At 47.8% G+C, this 12,891-nt stretch overlaps 2 protein-coding genes and 1 non-coding gene across 7 annotated transcripts in view; 2 read left to right on the top strand and 1 right to left on the bottom strand.

Moving 5' to 3' along the window:
* Positions 1–11,019, bottom strand: part of ctdspla (CTD (carboxy-terminal domain, RNA polymerase II, polypeptide A) small phosphatase-like a) — a 17,193-nt gene extending 6,174 nt beyond the window's left edge. For 4 of the 5 annotated variants that reach the window (XM_078792508.1, XM_078792509.1, XM_078792510.1 and 1 more), the window contains exons 1-3: positions 8,514–11,019; positions 7,542–7,653; positions 6,139–6,387 (exon numbers count right to left, since the gene is read on the bottom strand). In XM_078792508.1, coding sequence (XP_078648634.1) covers positions 6,139–6,214 — 76 coding nt within the window. In that variant the 5' untranslated portion in view covers positions 6,215–6,387; positions 7,542–7,653; positions 8,514–11,019. Of the gene's footprint in view, positions 1–6,138; positions 6,440–7,541; positions 7,654–8,513 lie in introns of those variants that run through there. The other variant, XM_058060344.2, reaches the window with a different exon arrangement.
* Positions 8,523–12,891, top strand: LOC131108904 (glycine--tRNA ligase). Its single transcript, XM_058060335.2, has 17 exons — positions 8,523–8,804; positions 9,063–9,164; positions 9,230–9,332; positions 9,417–9,558; positions 9,797–9,885; positions 9,946–10,022; positions 10,137–10,282; positions 10,358–10,507; positions 10,576–10,738; positions 10,818–10,982; positions 11,295–11,403; positions 11,483–11,627; positions 11,696–11,781; positions 11,882–11,991; positions 12,065–12,158; positions 12,253–12,443; positions 12,509–12,891. The coding sequence occupies exons 1-17, from the start codon at positions 8,547–8,549 to the stop codon at positions 12,632–12,634; spliced, it is 2,256 nt and encodes a 751-aa protein (XP_057916318.2). The 5' UTR covers positions 8,523–8,546; the 3' UTR covers positions 12,635–12,891.
* Positions 9,598–9,732, top strand: LOC131109234 (small nucleolar RNA SNORA84). Its single transcript, XR_009120714.2, has one exon. It is a non-coding gene; the product is annotated as a small nucleolar RNA SNORA84 (small nucleolar RNA).

Genomic DNA, 12,891 nt, shown 5'->3' with positions numbered 1-12,891 from the left:
GAGGGGCGGGCGACTCAAAGGTCTCGCTCACATCAACAGGTACACAAGGGACTACAGACACTGTCAGTATTCATTTCTATTTTTAGTAAGAGCAGCAGGCCGAGAAATATCAGGGCCCCCATGCTGCCCTTTGGACACCCCTGCCTGACATCAGCATCTTTAGGTCCCCTTTTACATTCTATGTATAGATCTTATATCTTATATCTTTATGGTATGGCGACGCTGGCCTGGACGAGGATGTGCTCTAGCAAAGCGTCCAGCAAGCATCTGCACCAGCAACAAACATCTGGTTGGATGTGGAGGTATCTCCTACCACAGCAGGTTCCCATCATTCCTGCCGTACACACACACACACACACACACACACACACCCTTAAAGGGCCTGTTGCCAACATGAAGTAGCCGCCACTGCAAGCTCCACAGCAGCCAATCACAGCCCGGTCAGCCTGTCACCTGACCAGAACGCTGACAAGGCCGGAAAAGGACAGAAAAAGCAGGAAATTCTCAGGATTCCTGACAGGAAGAGATAATCACCCCGTGACCCGCAGCCTGGACCCACGCCAGGATCAGCAATGGGGGGGGTTGCACACCCGAGGCTTATTGGTTTATTGTGGCATTGTGTATGTATACACTGTATGCTATATGCTATATACAGTAGCATAGTGTATGTATACACCGTATGCTATATGCTATATACAGTAGCATAATGTATGTATACACCGTATGCTATATGCTATATACAGTAGCATAATGTATGTATACACCGTATGCTATATACTATATACAGTAGCATAATGTATGTATACGCCGTGTGCTATATGCTATATACAGTAGCATAGTGTATGTATACGCTCTATGCTATATACAGTAGCATAATGTATGTATACACCGTATGCTATATACTATATACAGTAACATAATGTATGTATACACCGTATGCTATATACTATATACAGTAGCATAATGTATGTATACGCCGTATGCTATATAGTATATACAGTAGCATAATGTATGTATACGCCGTGTGCTATATGCTATATACAGTAGCATAGTGTATGTATACGCTCTATGCTATATACAGTAAGATAGTGTATGTATACACTGTATGCTATATGCTATGTACAGTAGCATAGTGTATGTATACACTGTATGCTATATGCAATGTACAGTAGCATAGTGTATGTATACACCGTATGCTATATACTATATACAATAGCATAATGTATGTATACACCACATGCTATATGCTATATACTGTAGCATATATGTGTACAGTGTATTGTATTTACATATACATATATACATATACATATAGAGTACAGTGTATACATGGTCAACATGTACGAAAACAAGACTGACATTCCAATATATTTGTATTTCATGTGTTCACAATTAGAAGTATGAATATCAATATTTTTTGGAAATCCCTCTGTAACAATCATTCCAAAATACATGGATTAATGACTGAGTGAATGAATGACTGAATGAAGTAGAAAGTGTTGCTGATCAGAGCGGCTTTGAAAAGGCCAGGAGGCCATCAGGACCTGCTTGAGCAGCCGTGCAGGTAAACAGGTCGCTCGCTGCAGTCGGACCTTTAATAATTCACATGGAAAAATACACACATTGTGTGTGTGTGTGTGTGTGTGTGAGGAGCGGCGCCTCTGGCAGGGATTCCAAGGCTATATTTGACCCGGCAGGACGAAGGGAGCGGCGAGGGGTTGGCGTTACTCGGCCGCGTGCACGACCGCAGGCTGTGTCACACATTCTCATCCCGCCGCTCGGACAACGCCACCATAATCAAGCCTACGTGTGTCCACGGGACAACTGCTTCTTGAATGCTGGCTGACACCAAGGAGATGACAAGTCTTTGATGGGGGGGGGGGGGGGGGGGGGGGGTTAACACCCTGAGAGCTGAGAGGGAGAATAACCATGGAGATGAGACTACTGTGCTGCCAGAGTTACGCAAGCAGACGCCGCTCACGTTACCTTGGCTGGAGGAAGAACTCAATGAGCCTTTTGTCCCGGTTTCGCTTCCTTTTACACTTGAGTGACAACAACTATGGATAAGACGATGGAGGGTTACTGTATTTACCATTTTGACATTACAGAACACATTGATAGAATGTTGCCACATTCCAAAAATATCATTCCAGCCCGACGATTAACGATTAAAGAGGACGAAGTTGGAATCCCAGAAGAAAAAGTTGTGCTATGATATGATATAATGTGCCGGGATTGAACGGATGGAATCTGTGCATTAGCTGCGTCTCCTACGAAGAATGCGCCAGAAAGCCCCCGAATTATACGAACAATCTTTTGCATCATTGACGGGTTCCTCCAACTTCAAACCGGAGCGGGAAGGCGTCAAACACACAAAGAAGGAATCCATAAAAAGCCGCAAGGAAACCCCCGTCTCTGCTCAACTTCCAGGACAACACGGCGTCTCCTCGCACATCACAAACATTCTCCTCCTTTGAAGGAGCTCGGGAGAAAAGCATCAATATTCCATTGGAAAGAAGAAACGCTGCTCTTCAAAGCATTTTAGCTGAAGTGGAACTCCATACTTAAGCTGAGCAGCAACCTCGTCAAGATACCGGGACAACCAGGAGGCACCATCTCCACCACGGGGGGTCCAAAGTGTCAAATGTAAATGTGCCTGCAGCACTATCGACAAATAAAAACTAAATAAAAAATCTGCAGTAATTTGAGAAGAATAGAGTCAAAATACTACAAGAACTAAGTGGTCATTTTCCAAGAATAAAGTCAGAATATTATGAGGAAAAAATAATATCACTTTAATGACTAAGAATAAGTGATGGCTGTTTGATGTCATGTGTAAACAATGACTAAAATGAGTGTCAAGGTGACTATAGGGGTGTTATGTTGTGTCGCCAGGGCTCTAATAGAAAGTGGTTTCTATGCTTAAGATTGAATCCTAGTGTATATCCCGGTCATTCATTCATGGCGGTCTTTAGTCCTAGCATATCTACACGTGTTGCTTTTTTATAAAGGACGCCAAGTTGCATCCTTTCATTTTTCTTGCATCCTTTCACCCTTGATGTAGACTGAGTGTCAATCATCTCTATTCACATCTTTATGTGAAAGTGAAAGTGTTGCCACAATACACTGTTTGCTCTTTCCCCCATTTTTACTTGTGTTGTTTTTTTTGGAAGTGTATTTTTAGCATGGCCCCCCCAAGCACAGCACTATTTGAAGAGATGCTGCCTACACCACGAGGAAGGGGACACCAACAAATAAACATCTCCTTTCCTCCTTCTGCTGCACACCTTGTTGTTGTTGTGGAAGCCTTCTGACGTGAAGACACAAACATGGCTGCAATCCCAGCCCCGGATGTGGGCGGGCCCCGCACGGACGCTTAACAAGCTCATCAGTCACGCCGCCTCCTCACAGCCAGCTGGCGGGCATGGCGCCGGCCCAACGTGGACAAGACACGTCTGGGGGTGCGGCTAGGACCGACCGGACCACCGTGGTGACCAAGACCGCTACCGAGGAGGCTGTGGGAACGTACGCCTGGCGTACGTGTGGTGCCGCATGAGGACACGAGGTCATAACGTCAGCTCGCTGCTGCCCGTCAGACCCGACCGGGGTGAAGACGTCCTCCTGACCAATCAGAGTCGAGGACCTGCTGGCCGCTGCTGCGTGTCATTTTGACTATTGCTCTATTTCACCCCCAAATCTCAACTATTTGAACTTTGACCTCAGCTACCTTAGCCACCTTGACGCAGTTTTAAATCAATAGAGAGCGTTTCACGTGCCCATGTGACCTTTGTACCAACTCCATTCAAATCAATAGGTAGCTTGTTTTGGACTTAAGATCATCCCTGATCTTTGAAGAGGGGCTGAAATCAATGCAGGTATGACCTTCCACCTCAGCGACCTCAACCACCTTGGAGCTGATACCCATTTAAAAAATCAATAGCGTCCTTGCTCGGGCGCATCCTGACCCCTGGAAACATGCTCCTTTTATCTTGAGCCGGACCAGCTTCCAAATCCATCGCCGACCTGAGCAGCTCATGTGACTAAATCACAGGATGGCTCAGCAAGACATCATTTTGGGTCATACGTCTTGGAAAACCAATAGAGAAGGTTCAAGAACATCTCAGAAGCACTGTGACCAGAAGACCAGTTGGTGTTGGACCTTGGATGAGATATCGGTCCAATCTACACGTTTCTTCAAAGACAAAGCTCCACATTAGGATTAGGGTCTGCCGTGGGTCCAGGAGCTAAAGGCTAAAGTGATTGGCGTAATTGGCTGATCCACTCATAGCGAACCGAGAGCCGACACAGCACGTAAATCCTGAGAGCCTCTTAAAGCCACCAGAGGACGAGCCACCAACGCTGAACCCATTGAGGGAGAAGCCTCACATTTCCATTCCGATAAAGGAGGAAAGAAAGCAATCACATGATCACGGCTTCACCGCACCTCGTCCATAATGCATGGAGATGTCCCACCTGAGCTAAAGTCTCATGAAACTGCCCTCTAATGTCTTCTTAGCACATCTATGCTTGGGATGAAACCCACGCTAAAAATAGCCGTGTGGGTGTCAGTGTAGTGAGTCCCGGGCTGTGCTACTGTTATCTGTGTGTGTGTGTGTGTGTGTAAAAAATAAAAAGGTGAAGAATGTCTGTTCATCTCGTACCTCCAAGAGCCATGCGGTGACCAGTCCATGGAGGTCAAACTAAACCATTACGGGCCCATTTCTTTATCTCCCATAAAGTGGTATTAATGTTTGGTTTTAGTTGCCTTCATGCTGTTTGTTTACTGGCTATTCCGTCATCCCTCGCAATATGCTGGTTGGATTACCGCTCCATCACTGTTTGGCAAACGCTCGTGAATAAATGGTTGACTTGATTAGTCCCAAAATAATAAAATTAAAAAGCAGACTCTGGCCACTAGGCGTCAGTAATGTACTGATACAAGCCACTAGATCAGCATCGCACCGCATGTAGTCAGCCACGGCATGAGTGAAAATAACTTCTCCCATTACGTGTGGAAGTGGTAAGTTTTGGCTTTTATGTCCTTCTTCCCCACGACATTTTAAAGCCTTTCTTAGGTTTAGAATACAACAAATAGGAGGCTGGCTAGCTTGCTAATGGTTAAAGCCTCGTCTGTCCCTTACAGTTGAGCAATACGGTGTGAAGAAAGAAAAAGGCGCGCAAAGGTGACGAGAGCGGTGTTATTTCATGTCTATAGGGTTTTCATAAACATCGTATGGATCCACCATGAAGCTTGGAGCCATCTCCCCCTTTTGTAAACATGAAAACGATGCTAAGGCCGTGCTTCCTAGTTGATGTCTAACATGGCGTATCATGGCTATGATGATGATGATGATGATGATGTCGACTGGCTCATGTGGTGCTAAGCAGAGGCTGATGTCGGAAGGTGACCTTTCTATGTCACCCGGGGCGGACTAGAAGAGGTTCGATGTGACCTCCACGAGACCCCACCGCTGCGGGGTCAAGGGCATACCTTTTGGGGGGGAAACGTAGACAACAAACGCGCCGTGCATGCCAAGATAAAAACGGCCAGTGGGAAATAGAGTGTGTGTTTAGTGCAGATTAGAGGCGGGCAAAGTTAATGAAAAGTGAAAAGCTGCCTCCAACTGGCAGAGGATTTGTCACTGATGGCATCAACACATGATCAGGTCCAGGGCACAATAATGTGCTTCACTAATCCACTGACAGTTGTTACACACACACACACACATACGAGGGGAAAGGAGGGAGGGAAGGAGGAAGGGAGGGGGGACAGCGACTGCAAGATTTAGCATCAATATCACCTCAGCTGCTTTTATTTTGAAAGCTTTGCTTGGATGCATCTGCTCCTGCTACTACGATCAACAATGCATGCAACAAACACTTGTGCACGTCATACAAGCCGTCCTTTCACGGGTACAGAAGTCCTGTTGTGTGACGGATAAGCACACCCCCCCCCAAGACGCGAGAGAACATCACCCACAGCACGCAATGAGGTCTACAGTGGTCTGAAGATCTGCAACAATGGAGGTGTACCGTCCTGTTATTGCAGTATCCCGTGTCCTCTGCACCGAGCTCCCCCCCGACAAGACACCCAAACACGGAGGAAGCATGGGAGGGAAGAATAAAACATCACCTTACCTTTGTCGGGACTCGAACAAACGCTCTCCTCCTCTTTGGGGTTAGCAAGCTGTGTAATGATGGACGTGTTGTCCATGGAAACGAGCCGTGGTGCACCTTGAGGCTTCACCGTGTTGTTATTCCTTGGCGAACATGACTGCACACAGACGACTACACGTCCCAAGAGGCTTTGCGCGGCAGACGGCTTGCTGCATGACACGGTGTTGGCCCTCGCGATGTCGTCTGTCCACAGACGGCCAGATGTCCGACCTGGAGGGGGACAAGCAAAAAGCGTCTGTCCCGCGTCCGCTCCGCACACTGTGACATATAGTACCGAGGAGCACCACCAGGGGGCGCTATGCCGCCATACTCGCAGAGACACGCCCCCTGGTAACACCCACTGTCTTGGAACTGCTGGATCAATCAGGAAATAATACACGGATCATATGTGATCATCATAATTATATTGATCAAACCGACTGTGGTTATTACAATCATTCTTGTTATTGGCGATTATTGGCAATATTCTTATTATTGGTAATGCTAATGTATTGTTAGCCAACACCATCAATACACAAATGATTGATTAGAGTTTGATATAGTCCTTCATATTTCACATGCTGTATTTATGTTCAGCTCCAGTTACCGGATTTTATTGCAAAAAAACATTAAAAGTAATTAAATATATTATTAATTTACCATATTTTTAGCCAGTACCTGTCATAATTTCTGTTTTATATATTTATGTTATTACTAATTTAAATACAAATATTTAGAAATAACAATGATAATGATAATTAACAACTATATTCAACATAAAATCAGTGGTGTGGCAAATAATGAGCATGGTCACGGTTATACCTTATCATTTGGGGCCTCATAGAACTTATCATGAGTCAATCTTTCAGAAGGCTGGAGCCTACATTAGCCGCAATGAGACACTTGGAGTCTTGAAAGTTTCCTCAAGAACTTTGCCCCCAAGACAGACTTAATCCCGTGTTTACATCACGTCTGTCCTGCCCCCATCATCATCATCATCATCATGGTGGTGTACCTAGACGCTGATAAGCAAACATTATTCACGCCGCTGCGGCTGTAAAGCCCAAAGTGCTTCTCTGGTCCTTTGCCAGCTGAGGCGTGTTTGTCCCTCCTCACCTTGCCTGTCACTTTGATGGAGCTGAGGCCCCCGTTGCCCTCCCTTGCGAGGGACGAGTCCAACATGGAGTATGGAGGACTGGATGTATGCTTTTTGTGTGATGACAACCGAGCAAAGCTAACACCGCTCACTATTGATTGACACAGTGAGATACTGTTACACCATTGTAGTATACTGTAGTTTTCATCCATTATGCAGAAACTACACAGCCCATCTCTAGCAAACGTAGTAGCAGGAGTGGTACGTGGTGTCAGGAAGAAGCAATCACCTTTTGGCGCAACTCTGGGTTGATGAGCCAGGAAGTAGCAAACACAACAGCATCGCTAAATGAGCATCTTTGGTCCTGACGTCTTGCGCCACCTTCCAGGAACCAGGAAGGCCTGCAAGCAAACAAGCACAAAAATGTTGGCTCCACTTGGACTTGGGTTGTCAATCATGAGGCGCTTAAGGCCGCCTCTGAGCACATTAGCTTCAAACATAAGACCAAAGTTTCACTTCTTCTTTGTGCTTTTACGCAACCTCGTTGGCCTCCCACATTTCTTCCCTGGAGCCGCATCCTTGAATTATTCAAAAATACATATGGTTCTCATATTTGCTTTGATAAGACGCAGATGATCAGGCTTGTTATCTTCAAGCACATCTGGTAGGGAACATTGAATGTTTTATGAACGTGGGTGTAGCTCAGGACAAGACCTCTCCAAAGGCTTCGAGTACAAACGTAATACACCTTGAATGTAAGAGCAGGAACCTTGTGGGGGTTTGGGCTTTTCTGTGTTATCTATGTTATGATATCTGTTTTTGTGCTGTTGATGCAATAAAATGCAACACTCAAAATGCTTGGGATCTGAGTTTCAGAATTACATACGCACTTGCCTGAGATTCATTCATATTTTGAAATAATTGTAAAAGTACTATCTACCCATACTCTGTGGTATTAAATACCCCAACACTGTTGTTAAAAATGCTACAAATAAGAATGAAATGAGAAGTCCATGTAAGCATGTAACCCTAGGTCTTTACCGCCATCTGGTGGATAACATTTACCCAAACAAACGATTTTCCCCAAATAACATGCATTAACGTCTTCAAAAATATAACAGGTAAAAAATAAAGTAAGATGAATGAATGTGGATTGTAGACCTTTTTTAAATTTATATTTAATTTAAGACTTATGTCGAACCCGTCTATGCGCTGTGGTGTGTCTTGACGAAAGTGCCGGCGCAGTGTGACGAGTGTTTACTTGAACGGGTCGATTTCATCATTCTTTTCCTCCATGCTTCTTCTTCGCGGCGCAGCTTCGTCTCTACAGAGAACCACCGCTGACATACCCGCCCTCTGCTCGCTGCTACTGCCCGGGTCTGCTCGGCCGTCGCTCCGCTCCCAGCTCCGGAACCGGCCCTTTGCAACGTCGGCCCACCTTTGCAAGAATAAGAAGACGAGCTTGTGGCAGCGGCTGGCAGAAGGACAAACAACCATGGACGGCAACATTGAAGAGATCCTCGCCCCTTTGAGACTGGCAGTCAAAGAACAGGTCAAACATTCATTTTGGTTGACATTTCGGGGCGAGGTCGGTTTTAATGTTTAAAATAACGTCCATCAACTCGCTATGCTAAGCTGAAAAGCAGCTGTAAAGCCACTTAGCTCCATGCTAACACTAGCTGACATCGCCACGTTGCTGATGGTGATGCGGGCTTTGGAACAGGGAGGGGACCCTTCAAGCTCCCTTGTCCAACCTGATTGCTGTGTGGGTGGCGAAGCAGGTGTTTGATGAGATTCCTGTGTGTTTTAGGGAGATTTGGTTCGCCAGATGAAGCAGGATGGACTTCCTGATGTGGACGTCACTAAAGCTGTAGCTGAGCTCAAAGCTAGGAAGAGGAACTTGGAGGCCAAGGTAGGACTACATGCTCCAGTTAGGGTTAGGGTGATTCGATCATTGAGACAAATGTGTTGTTGCAGGAGCTGTCCTTGCAACCCAAAGATGACATTGTGGACAGGACAAAGATGGAGGACACCCTGAAGAGGCGTTTCTTCTATGATCAGGCCTTCGCCATCTATGGCGGTAAGATGTAGCCCGCTGGAGAGACATGGGTGGATTATTGTGTGGTCTTTAAGCGCTCTGTTACCATGCAGTCATGCTCCTCAGGGGTGAGCGGCCTGTACGATTTTGGCCCCGTGGGCTGCGCCCTGAAGAACAACATCCTGCAAGCCTGGAGGCAGCACTTCATCCAGGAGGAGCAGATCCTGGAGATCGACTGCACCATGCTGACCCCCGAGCCGGTCCTCAAGTAAGCCAGACAATGCTCGCCGTTTGTCTCCTTGTTGGCGCCTGGTGGTTCCTGGAGTCGGCTCCAAAGTGCTGAACTCGGGGTCGTTCAAGACAGGCGCACATTGACTCTGCAATTTCATGCATGGAAGCTGTCGCTCTTGCAGACCTCCATAGCCCGGTTGCAGATACATAGTTTCAGAGCGGCCATCTTTAGGAAGCAAGTGAACGGGTTTGTTGCTGTCCTCCTTTGACTCCAGGACGTCGGGGCACGTGGACAAGTTTGCAGACTACATGGTGAAAGACGTGAAGAACGGAGAGTGCTTCAGGGCTGACCACCTCCTCAAAGGTAAGCCCTGGCGTTGGTGCAGGTCACCACAAACGATTGATTGCATGTTTGGTTCCGTAGCGCATCTCCAGAAGCTGATGTCTGATAAGAAGTGCGGTGCGGAGAAGAAGGCTGAAATGGAAGAAGTCATCACACAGGTGCGGCAAGTTTGGAGCGTCTTCACTCCATGGATGAGATGATTACCTTGTGATCGTCTTCATTTTTCTTCTCTTCCGTAAACGGTTGAACGGTCCTGTTGGTTGAACTTTCAGATGGACAACTTCACCCAGCAAGAGCTGACTGACCTCTTTGTCAAGTACGCGGTCAAGTCGCCCACCACAGGAAACGACCTCACGCCTCCCATCTCCTTCAACCTCATGTTCCAGACCTCCATCGGGCCGGGAGGGAACATGCCAGGGTAAACGGACAGCAAGAAGAACCCCGTGGAGTGTTTGGCTGGTTGCTTTCTTCTGACGGTTGGTTTGGTCTGTAGATATCTGAGGCCTGAAACCGCTCAGGGAATCTTCCTCAACTTCAAGCGTCTGCTGGAGTTCAACCAGGGGAAACTCCCCTTCGCTGCTGCTCAGATAGGAAACTCCTTCAGGAACGAGATCTCGCCTCGCTCTGGACTCATCCGCGTCAGGTGAGAGCATTCTTGGAGCTCGGACTTTGTCAGGAACTAAACCAGCCGTCACCTCCTTCCCCCTGCAGAGAGTTCACTATGGCTGAGATCGAGCACTTTGTGGACCCCGCCGAGAAGGTCCATCCCAAGTTCTCCAACGTGGCCGACTTGGAGATCATGTTGTACTCCTCTAAAGCCCAGACCAGCGGCCAGTCGGCGCAGATGATGAGGCTTGGAGATGCTGTGGAGCAGGTAGGAAGCAGTTATGTCATTCACCCACCTATATGCTATATATGCTAATAATAATAGCACCGTCTCTTTGTTCCTTCAGGGTGTGATCAATAACTCCGTCCTGGGTTACTTCATCGGAAGGATCTACCTCTATCTCACAAAAGTGGGCATCGCCAAAGACAAGCTGCGTTTCCGTCAACACATGGACAACGAGATGGCCCACTACGCCTGTGACTGCTGGGACGCTGAAACCAAAACTTCTTACGTACGTCTCCCCGCCGTGTTGGACGTCAGCGGACTGTACCAGTTTGTTTGTGGCAGGGGAAAGGGCAGGGACTTCATTCGCCAAAAGAGTTCAAGTATTGGAGGTTTAGGAGTATAAACAAACCTTTCTTCTGTCGATGAACAAGTCAGCCGCCGTTGAGCGTTTGGCGATGGGGGCCCACAGCAGCACCACGTGCTTTCGTGTCAGTCGCCAAAAGTCTCAACATTCGATTAGTTGCTACCTCGAAGGGTGTGGTCACTCGCCTGATAATGGGGGCTGCACCAGGAAACTCATACCGTTTGTCCCCGGCAGGGTTGGATCGAGATCGTAGGCTGCGCCGACCGCTCTTGCTACGACCTGAAATGCCACGCCCAAGCCACCAAGGTGCCCCTGGTTGCAGAGAAGCCGCTCAAAGAAGCCATATCCTTAAACACAAAAGGTCAGGAGTGATCAGCGTAGGCCAGGAGCGAGCTAGTTGGACTCCTTAATGTGGTCACACAAAGTCCTGAATGTGGTCCAGTTCGAACCCAACAAGGGAGCCATCGGGAAGGCGTACAAGAAGGAGGCTAAGATAGCTATGGAGTATCTGGCTGCGTGCGATGAGAGCTTCATCACGGAAAAGGAGCAGCTCCTGGACGAGGCCGGGTGAGGACACGAGCCGAAGATGAAGTCCCAGGTTGTGGTCCCCCTTTCTGACCTTTTTACCTCCACAGAGAGTTCACCATCGAGGCTGAGGGAAAGACCTTCCAGCTCACTAAAGACATGGTCAGCGTGAAGAGATTCCAGAAGACGCTGCACGGTGAGCTTGAAGAACATTCGAGCTCCATTCATGTGTTCATGGGGGGGCCAACATACGGGGAAACACGGCTCACACTTTGTCCCGTCTTTGTGCTCGTCAGTGGAGGAAGTGGTCCCCAACGTCATCGAGCCCTCGTTCGGCATCGGCAGGATCATGTACACCATCTTTGAGCACACCTTCCACATCAGGGAAGGAGACGAGCAAAGAACGGTGAGTAATAATGTCAATGTGTGATGAAGGAACGGGACGCTTACCTCCGCCATCTTGTTTTCCTTGCCAACAGTTCTTCAGCTTCCCTGCGACCGTGGCTCCGTACAAATGCTCCGTTCTGCCTCTGAGTCAAAACCAGGAATTCATGCCTTTCGTCAAAGAGTTGTGTAAGTGCACATCAATGCTGCATTCATGGACGCGGGGACAATGCTCTACTGTTTTTTTTTTCTTACATGCAACTCTCCTCCTCCTGTTTGGCAGCTGAAGCCATGACCAAAAACGGCGTGTCCTACAAGGTGGATGACGCCTCTGGATCCATCGGGAGGCGCTATGCCAGGACGGATGAAATCGGCGTGGCGTTTGGCATCACCATCGACTTTGATACGGTGAACAAGACGCCTCACACCGCCACCCTGAGGGACCGCGACTCCATGAGGCAGATCCGGGCTGAGGTACGCCCTCAAGACGAGTCACTACCGCCTTTTTTCCTCAGGACTTAACACGACTACTCTTTCAGGTGAGCAAGCTGCCTGTGATTGTTCGAGATCTGGCCAACGGCACGCTGACCTGGGCGGAAGTGGAGAGCAAGTATCCCATCTTTGAAGGACAGGAAACCAGCAGGAAGGACACGGCGGAGGAGTGAAGCTCACTGCCTCCCTCTCCAGGAAAAGGCCCACAAACTTTTGTTGCATTCGCATCATTCAGGATCTTTGGGAAGCGTCTCCAAGGAAACGCCTGCACGGGAGCTACATTTCAACCATGTAAGACCACGACCACGTGCTTTAAAGGGACGAACTGGAAGCAGGTTGTGGAGACCGCCGCCGCCATTCTGCCATTCCAGACTGAGATATTTAACACTCAATAAAAAGACATCCAGCGCTTGCTGGACACGGCCTACAA

Source organism: Doryrhamphus excisus, linkage group LG7, assembly GCF_037039965.1.
Source record: "Doryrhamphus excisus strain RoL-2023G ecotype Guam linkage group LG7, RoL_Dexc_Guam_v1.1, whole genome shotgun sequence".
Taxonomy (NCBI): domain Eukaryota; kingdom Metazoa; phylum Chordata; class Actinopteri; order Syngnathiformes; family Syngnathidae; genus Doryrhamphus; species Doryrhamphus excisus.
This window is presented reverse-complemented; position numbering and strand designations above follow the sequence as displayed.

What these genes read in the sequence shown, in the direction of transcription:
- LOC131108904 (XM_058060335.2), top strand. Translation starts at nt 8,547, where the DNA reads ATGCTTCTTCTTCGCGGCGCAGCTTCGTCTCTACAGAGAACCACCGCT. An exon ending in CCGGGAGGGAACATGCCAGG is followed by an intron (nt 10,283 to 10,357) that starts GTAAACGGACAG and finishes TTTGGTCTGTAG; the next exon opens with ATATCTGAGGCCTGAAACCG. An exon ending in GAAGCCGCTCAAAGAAGCCA is followed by an intron (nt 11,404 to 11,482) that starts TATCCTTAAACA and finishes TGTGGTCACACA; the next exon opens with AAGTCCTGAATGTGGTCCAG.